We start from the raw sequence: 18,506 nt of genomic DNA on the forward strand, positions 1-18,506 counted from the left end.
CCCTTTCTACTGGGCCTGCCTTGTCTTCTTTACTGGGTTAGGAGGGTTTAGTATGAGTAAAGGAAGAGTATTATGTTCTCCTGGAAATGGGGCTAATGAGGAAGCATGCACCAGCTAAAATAATTAGTATTCCTGACTTGAACTCACCTCAGAAAATGATTTCAAAAGGGGTTCCTTTAGGTCCAGTGCAAACAGGTTATTACTTACTGCTTTGAGTCATATTAATTCACTCGTGGGGCCTTCTCTTGTAACTTGCATATGATACATTATTTAATTCCTGGTGGAACGAACAAATGCAAACAGTTTGGCTTTATGATGTGAGATGTGCATGGCAAATGAAAAACCTCAAAATGTTAATATGAATCAGGGAGTCTTTTTAAAAAAAACCCTAAACCTTAATAGCTGTGGATACAAAACTGATAGCTAACGATTTCCATTTTTCACCAGCATCGCTATAAAGCAGACCTGAACTTCATGAAAGGAGTTGGTTGGATGGCTCTGAGATCTCCGCAGATAGAAAGTGTAAAGAAGGCTGGAGAGCTCATCAGTGAGGTAACTGATAAATCTTTCATGGGCTAGCACGTCTGCAGGAATTGTTTACCATCAAGGCTCCTCGTTACATGACACTTACGAATGTAGCTCATCATTGCCTTTTGATGTGGGAGCCTGTTTATACAAGGTGTAAGTTACCAAGAAGCAGTACAGGAGATGCAAGTCCACTGTGTGACACCTGCTGAATATTTTCCATTCCAAATGAAACACCAGAGTATAAACAAAACATGCAGCAATAAATAAATGCAGTCAACTCCATTATGAAATTCTAAGCAGGTGGTTATGGAAGTGATATAGAAAGATACAGCACTGACAGCCACATTGAAGGGGCATTTGCCTCCTCGGTACCATGCATTAATGGAGAAAAATTATGAGCTGTCAAAAGTGTAGTGTTTGAAAGCCTTTTGCATGTGAGTTTTCACTGGGAAGTCCTTTTTGCACACTGGTGTCTGGGCAGCACAGTAATGATACACAGCATCTCCATTCCCTAGCTGAAAGAGCAGCTGAGACTAAAGCAGAAAAGTGCATTTTAAATACTGTGGCTTCAGGAAGGTGACATTTATGTTTTGCTCCATTTATCACACCTTGGACTTGTGATACATCATTAACAGAAATATGTCAGTGGCTTATTTTCTTTTGTTTGTTTTTATTTACTCCTCCACCTCTCAGGCAAAGTATCGTCAGAAGCCAGGAAGTTTGAAGTTCACTGCTGTGGTTGACTCTCCTGATCTGATTCACGCTAAAACCAGCTACATCCAGTGCAATGATGTGGGTTTCATTTTGCCTTAAGTGATTTTAACTTTTTTGTTGTACTGTAATGCATGAAAGAGTTGATCTAAACATTGTTTTCAGTATCAGTTGCATTCAATGACTTTGACTCCACAGAGGCTGTACAGAGCTGGAGACCCTGAAGCCAGGCACAGGTACACTCTTCCTCCTGATCATCTGGATTTCATCCGAGCCCGCCAGAATGCACTTCACATCAGTGATGTAAGTAAGCTTTTTACTCTGGGAAACTGACTTTGTAGACTTGGCTGGGAATGAAAATCTTCCATGTGTATGTAGAAGCCAGCGTCTCTGATCGTGACCAAAACTAAAAGCAAAAACCAGAGGCTGTGGACAGCCAACACATTGCTAGGTTTCGGCTGGAGGGATCAGGAAAGGTCTGTAGGTTCTGCTTCCAGGAGAGGAAGCTGTATTAAGGATTTCAGTCCTTCAGCATTGTTACAGACATCAGTCCTTTTACTTATGTTTGGGTGAGGGGATAATCCTCTTTTCTTGACTACATAATCTTCTCTCATGAAGCTGGAACACTATGTTGAACTGTTCCTTTAGGCACGGTTGTAATCAACCTGAATGCAAGTGAATCAGTAAGTAGAATTGGTTTAAAGGAATTTTGTTTCCACATGATCCCAAACAGAGGCTCATCCCTGATTAAATAGCTGTTATCTTTAACTGTAGGGTTAGAGTGATCTTAGCTTGGAAGAAGCTTTGAGTGCCTTGTTTGGTGATAGATGCTCTGTAGGTGCAAGAAACAATTAGGATTTATATTCTGTAAAGCTGTGGAGGAGAAGGTAAAAAGGCAAAGGTGTGATTGGACACAAATGAAAGGTCAGACCTAGACCTGTCAGCAGGGTATGCAGGAGTTCCAGGCTGTCTTGCAGAGTTTCTGGCATTGCAGTGTACCTTCAAATTTAGTACCACCTATCACTAACTTCACCATGAAAGCAGAATATCTTTAGAAATGTGAAGTGGACTCTGTGCTTGTTTTCACATGTTCACAAACCCCAGAAAGGATGAATCGAAGGCTTACTGAGAGCAAATGAATACAACTGAAAAAGGGCAACCAAAAGTGTCAGCCAAGACACCATGTCTGTGTAGCAGGACCTGCAGACTGGAAGCTCTTTTATAGGAAAGCTACTAATGGAAGAAACCCAAAATCTAGAGCAATTTCTCTTCAGGATGTAAATGTATTTCGCATCCTCAAAGCTACATTAAATATGTTAGAACCGGCTGTTATGCCATACAAGTTAATGAAGCCACATGTGGCTGGGGATAGAGACAGGGATCACTTGAAAAGCTTGAAATAACTGGTATTGAAATTATGATGCCACAAAACCCAAGACACTGCAAGTGGATGCATCAAAAGAGAGAATAAGGGCAATATCAATGCAATATTGATGTGACTGATGCATCGCGGTTTCTAATAGAAATTAAATCACATCAAAACCAACCACATTCAAGTACAAAAGGAAACCCTGGTGGCACTTTTCAGATGAGGCATTTTATCATTATGGTGAATAGAAAAGGAATTGAAGTGCTATAGAACTGGATCAAAACCTTAGAGATGGTGCTGATGACTCTTGATACAAATAAGCCCAGTAGGATAAAACATTTATTATTGCAGTTGTGGGACTACGTTTAAGAAACTGCAGGGGGAAATGACTGTTTTATTATTTTCTTTTCAACACAGAAATTGTACAAAACATCTTGGGAACAGACAAGGGCATCTGGCTATGATTTTAGGATTGATGCCATCCCGTTCCAGACAGCAAAGGCTTCAAGAGAGATTGCTAGTGATGTAAGAATTGCTCTGTTTCAAACACTTCCCAACCCTCTTCCCATGCCATTCCTACCCTGTAAGAATGGGTGAATTCTGATGTAAGTGAAACTTGTTCTGGTTTGGAAAATTGGTGACCCAGTGGAACCAAATGCTGGTTAAGTGCAGAGATTTCCAACCAAAGGCTCCCAAGAATACTGCTCAATCCCGGCCTGCTCTGTTTCGCCTCAGAGAGTTATTCTTGGGAAGGAGGCATATTATGATGTAGTTAGATAAAATAGGTAGTAGGCTATGAAGACTTAAAGCAGGGTCTAGAATAAAATGGGTCACCTTTGACCTCAGAAGGCTGCAGTTGGCAAGAAAGGTGAAGGTGGACCAGCTGAAGATGGACCAGCTTCATCGCTTGAGCTCAAGTGTGCCCAAGAGTGCAACAGTAAGAGGACCTTTGATTGCTTTTGAGAGACATGTATTTTGGGCTCCCTACATTTTTCTACTCCTTTAAAAATCAGCACTAAGAGCATTCTTCTAAAGTGTCTTGTTAGATTAAGAAATGTTGTTTGATCTGAGGCAAACCCTTGGGTTTTTGTGCACTACAGGAAGCATGATTGGTAGCTAGTGGAGGGTAAGTTATTTAGTAACAGAATTCGGAGGCAATCTGAATGTGAAAATGAGATTATCCTCTGTACTTTCCTCAGTACAAATACAGAGAAGCCTTCCTGAGAGACAGAGGCCAGCAGATTGGATTCCTCAGTGCAAATGATGATCCCAAAATCAGGCATGTCCTCAGAGTGGGGAAACTCCAGAGTGACAACCAATACAGGAGCGAATATGCCCAAAGCAGGGCACAGTTCCAGAGTCACCCCAACCAGCCAGGATTCCTCCATGCTAAGAGAAGCCAGCAGCTTGCAAGCAATGTTAACTACAGGCAGCCTTTGCACCAATACATTTGTGACCCTGAGCAGCTGAATGTGAAGCATGCAAAACAGGCCTATAAGCTTCAGAGTGATGTAAGTATAGCCAAGTGACCCTGTCCTTCCAAGTGCTGGGAGCTGTCAGGGGCAATGTGCTTCACAGACCTTACCTATCAACACAATCACACTCTTGAAAGAACTGCAGTCTGTTTGTTGAGAATTAATAATGTTTATTCATTAATGTTGCTCTTTATATGCTCTCTCTTGAATACCCAGGGCATGCAGTTTGATTGGAGCCAGGCAAAATAATACACACTGGTGTATGTTTCATTCTCTTAGGTAAACTACAAGTCTGACTTGAACTGGCTCAGAGGCATGGGCTGGACTCCCCCAGGTTCTCACAAAGTTGAAATGGCAAGAAGAGCTGCTGAGCTGGCATACATTCGGGAGATGCAGAATGCTTCAGCTCAGTATGGACCTGCAGCTGTAAGTCGAGCAAACTGTTCTCACAAATCCCAAGAGAAGGCAGACAGGCAGACATCCTGTTTAATGATTTGGAATGCTCCCCGGAGTCTACAGTTCTCCCCATGGTCTGAACAGGATATACATACTTCCCTCACAAAGCTTTGTGGCTTTGTGTGCACCTTAATTTGAAGGAACCTCTCAAGAGAGCTCAAGAGCACTGCCAAGGTGGAGGAATTCCTATAGGGGCTAGGGAATGCCACTGGAGAGGATTTGTTTATACTTCAGGATGTGTTTCCCTTAACTTGTGGGTGTTGTCAGATCTCCAAGTGTCCTGGTACCTCCATGTAAAGCAGTACAGGTGGAAGTGACTCCCTGTGTAACTTCCCTTCTCTTGTCCTAGTTTCAGCAGGACACCAACCTGTAATTACTGGTTGCCATCTAATTTCCAGCAGCAGTTGTATTGACAGACTCAGTGTAGACTCCCAACAGCACAGCACGTACTGTGGGGTGCTCCCCGCCTTTTGCAAGGGGAAAATGCTCCATCTCTATCCATCTCAAGATGCAAGAAATTACAAACTGGAATCTTGCAGGTTTTCCTTCTCCCTGCTACCATAGGGATAACTCCCAGTATGCAATGTGCCAGCACAAGAAAGCAGAAATCCATACAGGCACCTTGCAAGGCTTACAGCTAGGAAGCATTACATTGACATGAAAGAGGAACTCTGTATTTTAAATACTTATGTCATGTAAGTCTTAACTTTGTCAACAAGTCAAACAGTAATCCAGCCCACAAGAAACAGGACACATCCATGATTTACACTCCCACCTGAAAAGTTACTCAGGAAATAAAGTCTAACTGTGGTGGGGTAATGCAGGCAGTGGGAGCTGCAGGAAACATCTTCTCAATCCCTAGAGTATGATAATCATAGAACATTAGAGGTTGGAAGGGACCTCCAGAGATCATTGAGTCCAACCCTCCTGCCAAAGCAGGATTACATAGGGTAGTCCACAAGGAATGCATCCAGACAGGTATTGAATGTGTCCAGAGAAGGAGACCCCACAACCTCTCTGGGCAGCCTGTTCCAGGGCTCCATCACCCTCACTGTAAAGAAGTTTCTTCTCATGCTAAGGTTTAAGTTTAATGATCTCATGGAAATCTACAGGTGTGCAGTCCACCTGGAACTCAGGTGTTTGCAGGTTTGCTCTTTATTTAGGCCTTCAGTTTGAAATTAGGACTTGAGCACATTCAGCCCTTAGATCTGTGCAGTGGCTAAGATGAACAGCTCCATTTTTTCTGCCCTTTTCCACCGCAGAGCAGTTTGCTCAGTGCAGAGCAGTGATTGGGAATTTGCTCTTGGTTTTGTGTTTTTTCCCCCCCATTTTAACATGCAAATACTTTTGTATAAGAACAGTTGAAACCTTCTCCTGTCCACTGGCTGTCCTCACAATTTGCTTGGATTTGATTTTACAGGACCAATTGGAGACAGAAGGATCTCAGCAGGTCACGGTCAACCCTGATGCTTCAGAAATTCTGCAAGTCAAGAGAAGGAGAATGCAGCTGTATCAGAGGTGAACATGAACCACGAGAGGATAGAAATAGGTTTTTGTCTTCTGCTTCAGACCCAGTAGCTTTCCCAGTTTTCTGGGAGACACAATAGATGGTATCTAAGATTTTTTGGGGGAGGTTGGTTTTGTTTTAAAAAGCAAAATAAACATTGCAGCTCGTAACTACTAACTTTATTTTTGTGGGGGCACTTTGTGATTTATCACTCTGTGTGTGTGTGTGTTACAGAACCTGATACTTATTTAAAGCTGTAAATGAAATTAACACTGGCAGGGACTGGCAGGCTCAGCATTGTACTACAGTTGAATGAACCTGATTGGTAGACTATAAAACAGTTTGTAATGAATAAATCAGATTAATCCTATTCCATACTTGTAATCTTTGGAGACTTTTCCTGTACCTGGATTATTGGCACCACTGACCTAAGGGAATACAAAAGTGTGAGGTTTAACAGATGAACAAGACAAAGGCCAGTGGGAGCAAAGTTATCACTGACTAACCAAGGGTATGCTTTTTAGTGGGCCTCAGAGAAATTGTTCTTGATTAAGAGGAGGTGTTCAGATCACAACCAGTTCTTCAGACTTTTTCCGATCTTCCAAAGCAAAAAATAAATAAAATAAAGTCAGAATTAGGTTTTAAGAAATGATTGCAATAGGTGTAACTATAGACAGGTTAGGTAGCTGCTTAGAGAAGGTTGTAAAGCCTGGAATTCAGCTGAAAGGGACATTGCTATTTCAAGCAAATGACTCTTCACCAGCACCTCTGTTCTTTGTATTTTGATTTAATGCCAGTCCTCTGGTTTGTCAAATTTCTGTGCAGAATCAGGGGGCAAAAAATATGACACAATCTGACTTGCAAAATGCATTCAACTCCTAGAATTATCCAGTAGCTTTAGAGCCATATTTTTTAATGGGATTTAATACCTGCTACATCTCACTGATACTGAAGCTCTGTCCAGCCTGCTCTAGTGTGGGGTGTCCCTGCCCATGGCAGGGGGGTTGGAACTAGATGATCCTTGTGGTCCCTTCCAACCCTGAATGAAACTATGAAACTATAAGTTAAGCACACTGTAGACCTGGAATGTGGTAAGTAGTTGTCCTCTAATCAGGACTAAAGTGGATAATTCTAATACTGAGTGTGTGGGGGGCTGCCTTCCTTTTTCAATCTGGAGTGTACCACTGCTGGAATTTGTGGTTATTTACCCTCCAGAAGTGCTTTTTAAAATAATCTTCCTGCCTGATCTTCCCTCCTCAGACAATTCCAATGGCTGCAGTCTTAGGGACATGGTTGCAGGATGAATATTATGCCTGTAATATTTGCTTTAGCAGCACACACCAAGAGCTTTCAGGTGTCAGGGCCCAATGGGTGCGGGCACCTTAGCCAGGAATGTGAAGGGCAGAGGGATCTTATGGCAGCAGCTGAGCCTGCAGAAATCTCAAGGCTTGAAAAGCAGAACTGGAAACATGGGCAACTGTGGCTCAGACTTACTGGGGGAAAAACTGGAGTTGTTTTACTTTTTGATTGGTTTTAAGTATAAAATGTGGGCTTGTTTCAAAGCCCCCCCAGGAAAACAGTCACTGACATTCTAGCAAATGCTCCAAGGCTATTGTTCAAGATAGTGCTGAAGGATCATAGAATCAGTCAGGGTTGGAAGGGACCACAAGGATCATCTAGGTCCAACCCCACCTGCCATGGGCAGGGACACCCCACACTAGATCAGGCTGGCCAGAGCCTCACTCAGCCTGGTCTTAAACACCTCCAGGGATGGGGCCTCAACCACCTCCCTGGATGTCCCAAGTGAGGCCGTGAGAAAATATCAATAACATTTTTAGTCAAAGAGGAGTCATTTGGGGAAATGATGAAACAAGTAAATATCTCAAACTTACCATTTGTCATTCCAAAGCTGTCTCCTAATGAGGTGACCTTGACTGAGACAGAGTTTTGGATCTAATCCAGCTGAGAAATTTTGTCACATGGGTATAAACTCCTGGCTTGTTTTTTAGCCCACACCCATCACCCCAGCTCACAAGGCCGTATACGTAGTAGGAGCCATTCTCTATACAAGTTAGTGGACCTCCAGAGTCTCCCTGATGGGGAAAAAGCACACATGTTCAAAACACTGAAGCAGAATGTTACCAAGATAGAATAGAATAGAATAAACCAGGTTGGAAAAGACCGTTGAGATCATCGAGTCCAACCTATCATCCAACACCATCTAATCAACTAAACCATGGTTCTGAGTGTCCCATCCAGCCTTGTTTTAAACTCTTCCAGTGGTGGTGACTCCACCACCTCCCTGGGCAGCACATTCCAATGGCAAATCACTCTTTCTGTGAAGAATTTCTTCCTACCATCCAGCCTAAACCTTCCCTGGTGCAGCTTGAGACTGTGTCCTCTTGTTCTGGTGCTGGTTGTCTAGGAGAAGAGACCAACCCTCACCTGGCTACAACCTCCATTCAGGTAGTTGTAGAGAACAATAAGGTCTCCCCTGAGCCTCCTCTTCTCCAGGCTAAGCAACCCCAGCTCCCTCAGCCTCTTCTCATAGGGCTGTGCTCTAAACCCCTCGCCAGTTTTGTTGCCCTTCTCTGGACACATTCCAGCAACTCAACATCTTTCCTAAACTGAGGGGTCCAGAACTGGACACAGGACTCAAGGTGAGGCCTGACCAGTGCTGAGCACAGGGGGAGAATGACCTCCCTGCTCCTGCTCGCCAAATGACAAACTGCCTCAGAATCCAAACTTTCCTGGCTAGTCTCTAGCTTCCACAGATCCACCTGTGTCAGACAGTGAAGCCAGCTCTAGGGATATACATCTCAAACTGCACTGAAGAAAGACCATGGCTCTTGAAGTACACTGATGGGAGAAAAAGCTACATGTGCAGTAATCTGCAGAAGCTATTGCTCTGTGCAGCCTGACTGTTTGCATAAAAAAATGAGTGTTCAAACACAAAAAAGCAACAAACCTGACAGGAATCAGCTCGGGGTCTGTGAAGATTCCCTGCACAAAACATGCCTTCATCCAGTAACTGATCGTATGCCTTGGGCGCATTGCACTTCCTCTGTGCAATCAGCTTCACGGTGGTATCTAACAGCTGATGAGATGCTTGATCTGGGGAATATGGACAAAAAAAGGAGTTACCCTCCTCCCAGGTCTGGTACAGGATGTCTTTATTCAAAACACAAGCTCGCTTGCCATTATGGATGGGGAAAGGGAAGAGCAGGGGAAATGGACTGTGCTAGCTAGAATGGAATGGAATGGAATGGAATGGAATGGAATGGAATGGAATGGAATGGAATGGAATAGAGTAGAATAGAATAGAATAGAATAGAATAGAATAGAATAGAATAGAATAGAATAGAATAGAATAGAATAGAATAGAATAGAATACAATACAATACAATACAATACAATACAATACACCACACCAGGCTGGAAAAGACCTTTGAAATCATTGAGTCCAACCTATCATCCAACACCATCTAATCAACTAAACCATGGCACCAAGCACCCCATCCAGTCTCTTCCTAAATACCTTCAGTGATGGTGACTCCACCACCTCCCTGGGCAGCACATTCCAATGGCCAATCACTCTTTCTGGGAAGAACAGGATAGGATAGGATGGGATAGGATAGCATAGCATAACATAGCATAGCATAGCATAGCATAGCATAGCATTGAATTGAATTGAATCGAATTGAACTGACCAGGTTGGAAGAGACCTTTGAGATCACTGAGTCCAACCTATCATCCAGCACCAGCTAATCAACCAAACCATGGCACTAGGTGCCTCATCAAGCTTCTTTTTAAACACCTCCAGTGATGGTGACTCCACCACCTCCCTGGGCAGCACATTCCAATGGCCAATCACTCTTTTCTGTGAAGAACTTCTTCCTAACCTCCAGCCTAAACCTCCCCTGGTGCAGCCTGAGACTGTGTCCTCTTGTTCCGTTGCTGTTGCCTGGGAGAAGGGATCAACCCCCACCTGGCTACACCCTCCCTTCAGAAGTGCCTGTCTGAAACGATAAGGGTTAGCGTTGGAACCTGAAGCTTCACTCAGGACACCGAGTTGTTGCCTGAATAAAAAGCGAAGACTGGTATTCTGAACTTGGCTCCAATCAGCTCTGCTCATGTAATGCTTCTTTTTAAAGGTGCTGGTTTTCTGCAGCTCACACAGGTCCCAATGGGACTCAGAGCTGCTCAGCACTTCTCAGAGTGGTGCCATTAGATGTTTTAATACGCGAGCTAATGAAACAGATGAAAACTGAAAATCATACAATATTTAAGGGCAATGATTAATTACAGGGAATCTAAAGACATAACTTGACATCTAAAGGCAATAGCCAGGCTTTCAAAGCACTACATCTGTAGATCATTAAAGGTGGTTTATAAGTTTGGTTCTGCTTGAGTTTCAGGAAATATTCCATTTCTGCAGTGATTTCCTGAAATGCTAATAATAGCTCAGCTCAGAGAAGTTTGGGCACGTACAAGGTAGGTGATATCCTTTGCTGAGGGAAAGAAGAAGAAGAAAAAAAAGTAAAATACCCTGTACCCTTTTTCAAGGGAGGCTTTTTATTTGGTACTTTTCAAACATGTCCATTAAATTCTGTTGGTGCATTCTGATCAAATGAGCACACTTGTCTCTTGTGGACTTCAATGACAGTTACATCAGAGGGGAGAATTTGGTCCTATGTACCGTATCAGGCTGTATCAGTCACAAAGCACTAGGACACCTACTGCAGTCTCGGTGACACATTTTCCTTCTGCTGCTTTAGAGCAACACATCAATCAGAACATGAGAAAATGCATTTTGCAGAAAATTGCCATTATCTTTCTTTTTTAAGCATAGTAATTTCTCCCCTTAGGATTTACTGCGGGCAGGAAAGGTTTTGGGTAGAGCTGGTTGAACTTGAAAAGCTTTGGATTTTTGAAATTCTTTGCTTCCCCCCCTTCCTCCCCCAGTTTTATTATTTTTCAGTGCATCTGAAGATCCAGATGCTGCTGCTGGTGCTGCTGCTGAAAAGCTTTCTCTGAACCAATGGGCTGGAAAACCAAGTGAAAGTTCCCATCTTTCTTGGTCCTGTCTTGAAACACACAAACACAATACAATAGCTGCTCTCTTATCATAGAGTCATAGAATCAATAAGGTTGGAAAAGACCTCAGAGATCATCAAGTCCAGCCTGTCACTCAACACCTCATGATTAACTAAACCATGGCTTCAAGTGCCACATCCAATCCCTTTTTGAACACCTCCAAGGATGGTGACTCCACCACCTCCCTGGGCAGCACATTCCAATGGCCAATAACTCTTCCTGTGAAGAACTTTCTCCTCACCTCCAACCTAAACTTCCCCTGGCACAGCTTGAGACTGTGTCCTCTTGTTCTGGTGCTGGTTGCCTGGGAGAAGAGACCAATGCCCACCTGGCTACAACCTCCCTTCAGGTAGTTGGAGAGAACAATAAGGTCTCCCCTGAGCCTCTTCTTCTCCAGGCTAAACAATCCCAGCTCCCTCAGCCTCTCCTCATAGGGCTTGCACTTGAGACCTCACCCCAGCCTCATTGCCCTTCTCTGGACATATGCAAGTGTCTCTATATCCTTCTTAAAATGATACCTTCTTGCTTCTATTGTTCTCTTCAGGTGGAACCATGACATAATGTGTCAGATGGCAAGCAAAAATTAGTGTGTCAGGGATTTTTTTTCATAGTTCTGGAAGGTTTGGTTGGCCTAGCAGTTGGAGAGAGCTGCTAATGAGCAATTTCCATGGCAGGGTTTAGCCGTGCTTAGTTTTGAGTTCCTTGTCTTGGTTTCACTGAGTGCCTAGATCCACATTTGGGTCTGGCAATCGCTACTGAAAGTACTGGTGTACATTGCCACCAAAGTAGCCACCACAACCCAGCTGGCCCCCAGATACCTGTCTCTGTTATGCCCCATCCAGAGATGAAGCAGTCGGTCCCGGTGGGAAAGTAGAAGTTAGGCAGACATGCTGTTTTCACATACTTGGTTTCCACTGCACAGTGACCATCGACTGGCTTCAATTTAAGTAGTGCTGGAGAGAAGACAAACAGCAATAAAAAATATTGGCAGCTAATTTCAATCCCTCACCATCATTCCCAGTCTGTGACACAACTCTGTGCAAAGCTGCTTATCCCTGATGGGCCGTTGGCTCTACAGGTCAGATCCATCCCTGTTGTTTTGCTTCTCCCAGGCAGTGACTTCTGCCTGCCCATCACAATTCACACCCCAAAGAGACAAGTGAGTCTAACCCATAATTTGGCCTTGTTATTTCCAGAACATAGTCTCAATGGAAATTTTACATTGACTTTAGTTGGAGAAAGATGCTTCAAACCACTGAGGTTGGAGGTGAGCTATGTGAACATTCAGTTAAAGGGATTTACCAATGTCATTATGTGGGACACCATTCTTCTCTCTGTATTTGCTATGTACAATGATCTTCTCCACATCAAATATTTGCTCTTGATGCTCTCTCTTCTTGAGGTCTTGCTTTCCAAGGGCTACTTGGAGATTCTCTGCTGGTTGTCTGCAAAAAAAAAAAACCCATGTGTAAATTACATCCAGGCACTGCCTATCACTGGTGATGAAAACCTGCACCTTCAGCATCTGGAAGCTAAGATATTGCTTCCTGTTGTAAGGCCTGGCCAGAAGATTTCCTAAGATCATTACAGGAGGGCTTAGTCAGGCAGGTATGGTTTTGGACAATACTTGTGCCCTGAACTTGCTGCAGCTGTGGCATAAAGTGATGTAAAGCTCATAAACATGGTTTTCTTTGAGAGCAGCAGTGCACACCCAGTCTATTACTGAGACTGTGGAGGTGAGCAGCAACCCATGGAGCCGTGGGAGTACATTGTCTGGGCATACTTAAAAATCCTCTGTGCTGAAATGATCTTCAGAGTGTAATAATCTACTGGTTTCCAACATTGATGATTTCCATCCTCTTGGACAAAGATGTAGAAGGCAATGCCATAACCTGACTAGATGGCACATAAATAACTGAAAGCAAGAAATTGTGGCTCTTGTGGAGATCTCAATTACAATGCAAAATATGACATTGCTTATGATATCCCAATGTCCCCTGAAGTTTGTATAAGGTCCTTCTTTTACACATTGCAAAACCTTGTTACTTTCCTTCCTTTTTATCCCTCTGACACAACTATTTTAGCTCATTTTAGGTGAGCAGGGCATACATTCAGTTTGTCACTCCAGCAGGCATGGTTTTCAGGTGTGTATATTTTTTCCTGCACGTGTGCATTTTATCACATATGTGTTTCCCTTATGGTTTCACTCCCAGCAGCCATTTAGACTGCAGATAATCTGGATTCCAAACTGTCTTTAACAACCATCCTGATTTCTATATGTTTATCTACCCTAGACACAGGTCATGCACCTACTCAATGCAGTGCCCAGCAGTAAGAACCCAGCATGCTTTGATTAGCACCCCACCACAGAAGTGTTCACTTCTTTTTGAGGTCTTTTTCTGCAGAGATGCCATCCAAGGATGCTTGCCAGCTTTAGCCTTAGCTCCACCATAGATCTTCTTGAATGTGCTTTGAACTTCTGGTTGTCCACATGTTTGGAACCTGTCATTTGATCCAGGTGGGTCTGTTAGGCTGTCTGTTGGCCATTGGCTCTCTTCAGCTGCAGATGTGTAATGCAGAGAGAGAAGAGAATCATAGGATCATAGAATTGTCAGGTTTGGAAGAGACCTCAATCCAACCCCCCTGCCATGGGCAGGGACACCTCACACTAGGGCAGGTTGCTCAGAGCCAGATCCAGCCTGGCCTTAAAAACCTCTAGGGATGAGGATTCTACCACCTCCCTGGGAAACCTGTGCCAGTGTCTCATTATAGAATTATAGAATAGAATTAACCAGGTTGGAAAAGACCTTTGAGATCATCGAGTCCAACCTATAATCCAACACCAGCTAATTCACCAAACCATGGCACTAAGCACCTCATCCAGTCTCTTCCTAAACACTGCCAGTGATGGTGACTCCACCACCTCCCTGGGCAGCACGTTCCAATGGCCAAACTCTCTTTCTGGGAAGACCTTCATCCTAACCTCCAGCCTAAACCTCCCCTGGTGCAGCTTGAGACTGTGTCCTCTTGTTCTGGTACTGGTTGTCTAGGAGAAGAGACCAACCCCCACATGGCTACAACCTCCCTTGAGGTAGTTGTAGAGAGCGCTAAGGTCTCCCCTGAACCTCCTCTTCTCCAACTCCCACTGCCCTCATGGTGAAGAACTTCTTCCTAAGATCCAATCTGAATCTACCCATTTCTATTTTTCTTCCATCCCCCCTAGTCCTATCACTACCTGACACCCTAATATCAGACTGGGACTGACCTGCTGCTCTGGATGACCTACATGCTTCCAAGCAGTTCACTTCCAATATTTTTTACCTGCTCCTGAGCAGGGTGAAACGTCACAGAAGTCCCATTCCACTTCATGATTTTTTCTGATGTAGCACCAGGGTTTTTCATCCTCATCAGGATTCCTGAGGGAACAGCTGAGAGCATTAGCCAGGAGGAGTGGGGAAATTTCCATGAAATCAGAGCTGTGGATGCTTAAGTGGGCAGTCTCGTCCTCTCATATAAGAGTCAAACTTCCAAAGATACCCTTTCATAACATTTGACAAAGATGCCTGAGATAAGAGAGTAGGGCTTCTGCCATTTTTCTATCCCACACCTATCTTAACCCGTAGAAAAATGAGAGATTGATTCAGGGAAAGGAGGGCTGCTTTTGGAAGCCTCACATCAGTGCAGTGACAGGGAATGCCCCTCTAGCATATTGGTATTCTCTAGTCAGGCAGTATCTAGAAAGATCTGAGATCTTAACACCATCAATTTTAGGGGTTGGAAGGGACCTCCAAAGATCATTGAGTCCAACCCCCCTGCCACAGCAGGACTATAGAATCTAGCACAGGTCACACAGGAATGCATCCAGATGGGTCTTGAAAGTCTCCAGAGGGGGAAACTCCACAACCTTGCTAGGCAGCATGTTCCAGTGCTCTGTGACCCTCACAGTGAAGAAGTTCCTCCTCATGTTGATATGGAACCTTCTGTGCTATACTTTCTATCCATTGTCCCTTTTCCTATTACAGGGTGCAACTGAGCAGAGCCTGTCCCCTCACTCTTGACCCCCAGCCCTCAGCTATTTATAAACATTTATTAAATCCCCTCTCAGTCTTCTCTTCTCCAGACTGAACAGCCCCAGGGCTCTCAGCCTCTCCTCATGGGGCAGTGCTCCAGTCCCTCAATCATCCTGGTAGCCCTCCACTGGACTCTCTTGAGTCCCTGGTGAACTGAGGAACCCAAAACTGGATGCAATACTCCAGGTGAGGTCTCCCCAGGGCAGAGTAGAGGGGGAGGAGAACCTCCCTGGGTCTGCTGGACACACTCCTCTTAATGCACCCCAGGATCCCATTGGCCTTCTCAGGCACATTGCTGTCCCATGGGTAACTTGTTATCCACCAGGACTGCCAGGTCCTTCTCCACAGGGCTGCTCTCTAGCAGATCTCCTTCTAACCTGGACTGGTGCAGTTGCTTCAAAATATTACCTGCAGAAGTTATGTTCACCGATGCCGTAAGACTCAGCATCCTTCATGAAGGCATTAATAGGGAGGTCCAAGAGCCCACGGGAATTCCAGTGCAGGCAGGTCTTGCCATTTGCTGCTTGGTTCACTCTTCCTCTGTACTCTGAGGAGGCTCCTTCATAACAGTCATCCAATCCTGTAGGAAGGCAATGCTGATATGAATCATAGAATCAATAAGGTTGGAAAAGACCTCAAAGCTCATCAAAATGACTTTTGTGCTGTTCCTTGCCTCTTCCTTCTCTTCCTTGCCCTATGTTCATTTCAGAGAGGCTCAGAAAGACCTACTGGGTCATGGAATGATATCCCTTATCCTACACAGGCCAGAAATAAGAGCGATATTCCAAATCTGCCCAGCTGGAAGTCTGACTAACTACAAATGCCTGAAACCTCTTTGTATGGTAAAGACCTAGCAGCTGAGAGATGCCTTAGTGGCAAAGCAGAATCTCTTCATCAGTGGCCTGGGCAAGAAATGATGCCAGCAAGATTAGACAGCAGTGGGAAGAGAGCTGCTATCATACTAGGTCAGTGTTCTGTCTGGAGGCTTTGCCTGTCACCACTGCCTACAACTATCTGAAGAGAGGTTGTAGCCAGCTGGGGGTCAGTCCCTTCTCCCAGACAACCAGCACCAGAACAAGAGGACACAGTCTCAAGCTGCACCAGGGGAGGTTTAGGCTGGATGTTAGGAAGAAGTTATTCACAGAAAGAGTGGTTGGCCATTGGAACATGCTGCCCAGGGAGGTGGTGGAGTCACCATCACTGGAGGCGTTTAGGAAGAGACTGGATGGGGTACTTGGTGTCAAGGTTTGGTTAATCAGATGGTGTTGGATGATGGGTTGGACTCAGTGATCTCGAAGGGCTGGTCTGGTCTGGTCTATTCTATTCTACTCTACTCCTCTACTCTACTCTACTCTACCCCCCTGAGCTGTGACTTACCGATCTCACAGAATCTCCCTCTGAAAGCTTCAGGGCACTTGCAGGTGAATTTGGATCTGACTCTGTGCCGGATGCAGACACCTCCATTTTGGCAAGGGTTTGGCCTGCACGGTGAAGATGCTGGCAGTGTGGAAAACACAGAACAGCCTTGTCACTCTGCTGAATGATATACAGCCATGCCCAATGGAAACTGGGGAGAGCTCCCACTTAGCCTGCTCTCTTTGAGTTCTTATGAAGTCTTTTAAAATGCTTATCAGCATGGGGTTTATGGGTGGTTGTACCACCACCCTGTAAACCAAGCACAGCTTGTCACTGACCTGCCCCACAGATGGGAGTTGTAGCAGACTCCATCTGGATGACCAGGGTAGGACAACCCTCTGCAGAGGGCTGCATGTGATTTCCATCACTGACCAGCCACGATAAGCAACCTTGCCATGTTATCCCCATCACAACTCACTCAGTACCTTGCTGAGTGCTTACCGCGCATGCAGTTGGGTTCCTTGTAGGGGTGGTTGCAGCTGCACTGAAAATATGGTGGGGTTAATGTAATCAAGCAATCTCCCCCATGGCACCTCTCCTTCTGGCACATGTCTTTCACTGGGGAAAACGAGACATAAGGTACTTCATCAGCATTTGCTCATGCACAAGCGCTGCTCCCTCACAGGGGTCATGGGAAGATATGCTTTGACTTGATATGCCAAGGAGGCTTTCATTTGGCTGGTGTGAACTTGGGATTTCCCTTCTTGTTCACATCATTTATGGCAAAAGACCTGCAGGACTGGTGAACATTTCCCTACTGCCCACCTGGCAGGGGATTGAGAAGTGCTTCCTGCACACCTGAAGTCTATTTTACAGCTTATTGCATTAGGCTGACCTTGTTCTGGATGAGGAGTTTAGTGTGAGACCTATGAACATGACTGCGGTGGGCTGGCAAAAGTCTCAGCTGTGCCAAAAGTGAATTGATGAAGTCCTGTGTTTGCTTCCACTGACAGAGCTTAACTGTAGCACCAGCTGCTACCAGAGCAGGGAGTGCAAATCAGCAGAAGAGAGATTACCTTTCTCACATGTAGTCCCAGCATACGGCTCAGGGCAGAGACAGGTGAAGCTGCTGCCGCTCTTTTCACACCTACCCTTGTTCTTGCAGGGGTTGGAGGAACATGGGTCTGTTGGGGGAAGGATGAAGATCTTTTAGCTTTACTTTCAGCTTTTCCACCTCCATCTTCTGCTTTTTCTTCTTACATTTTCCAACAGGAGAAGGCTGCTTTCCTAGGCACAGAATCTCAGGTAAGATGCACCACATTTAGGTATTAGCTCAGCAGCTATGGGAGCTGTTCTGAATTGCTGCAGAGCTTATTGCAAGTTCACAGCTTTGGGTCTGGAGCTCCTCAGCTCTCTTTGCCATGCCTGTTGTGGAGCTATAACGAGGCACCCTCCTTTGTTTGGGGATAGATTTATCTCTATGGCAGTGGCAGAAGCAGATGCCTTAAGAGCCAGAGCTGACCCTGGACATCTGGCTTTATGCAGTTAGGGTGGAGCATCTGGATTTGGCATTGCCCTGGTCACAACACTGCCCTAAATCAGCCCTGGAAAAGCCATGCACCACTGCTATACTGAAAAATACCCCAAGGCTACTGCTCCAAGGGAACAGGCACCTGCTAAAAATCACTTGAGTACTTCTCCCTATGCCATGCTCAGCCTCTCCACTCCAGGCTGCCAGGAGCAACACCTCAGCTCTGCTTTATTTGTACCAGAGGACAACCCAAGGAATGTTAATGTCTCTACTTTTGTGTTGCCTGAGCAATCTTGAGGATCCTTTCCTGTTCTCCTAAAGTTTGGCAAAACAGAAAAAGAAAAGAAAAACCTCTGCAATGGAGAAAAAAAAAAGGGGGGAAAACACCCAGCCCTGCTCTACATTT

At 44.8% G+C, this 18,506-nt stretch overlaps 2 protein-coding genes across 2 annotated transcripts in view; one reads left to right on the forward strand and one right to left on the reverse strand.

Annotated features, from left to right (window-relative positions):
- The window catches only part of NRAP (nebulin related anchoring protein), a 56,898-nt gene extending 50,352 nt beyond the window's left edge, over positions 1-6,546 (forward strand). Inside the window, exons 36-42 of the mRNA XM_068139346.1 lie at positions 448-552; positions 1,222-1,320; positions 1,438-1,542; positions 3,026-3,133; positions 3,808-4,119; positions 4,363-4,509; positions 5,960-6,546. Of these exons, the coding sequence (XP_067995447.1) occupies positions 448-552; positions 1,222-1,320; positions 1,438-1,542; positions 3,026-3,133; positions 3,808-4,119; positions 4,363-4,509; positions 5,960-6,061 (978 nt within the window). The 3' untranslated portion in view covers positions 6,062-6,546. The remainder of the gene's footprint in view (positions 1-447; positions 553-1,221; positions 1,321-1,437; positions 1,543-3,025; positions 3,134-3,807; positions 4,120-4,362; positions 4,510-5,959) is intronic.
- The window catches only part of HABP2 (hyaluronan binding protein 2), a 30,777-nt gene continuing 16,765 nt past the window's right edge, over positions 4,495-18,506 (reverse strand). Inside the window, exons 4-14 of the mRNA XM_068139347.1 lie at positions 17,646-17,753; positions 17,071-17,187; positions 16,591-16,710; positions 15,622-15,793; positions 14,465-14,559; positions 13,457-13,703; positions 12,446-12,588; positions 11,962-12,096; positions 9,015-9,160; positions 7,939-8,139; positions 4,495-6,019 (exon numbers count right to left, since the gene is read on the reverse strand). Coding sequence (XP_067995448.1) covers positions 7,963-8,139; positions 9,015-9,160; positions 11,962-12,096; positions 12,446-12,588; positions 13,457-13,703; positions 14,465-14,559; positions 15,622-15,793; positions 16,591-16,710; positions 17,071-17,187; positions 17,646-17,753 — 1,460 coding nt within the window. The 3' untranslated portion in view covers positions 4,495-6,019; positions 7,939-7,962. The remainder of the gene's footprint in view (positions 6,020-7,938; positions 8,140-9,014; positions 9,161-11,961; positions 12,097-12,445; positions 12,589-13,456; positions 13,704-14,464; positions 14,560-15,621; positions 15,794-16,590; positions 16,711-17,070; positions 17,188-17,645; positions 17,754-18,506) is intronic.

Source organism: Melanerpes formicivorus, unplaced genomic scaffold (assembly GCF_026170545.1).
Source record: "Melanerpes formicivorus ecotype bairdi unplaced genomic scaffold, bMelFor1.0.p_v2 SCAF_6, whole genome shotgun sequence".
In the NCBI taxonomy this organism is placed as follows: domain Eukaryota; kingdom Metazoa; phylum Chordata; class Aves; order Piciformes; family Picidae; genus Melanerpes; species Melanerpes formicivorus.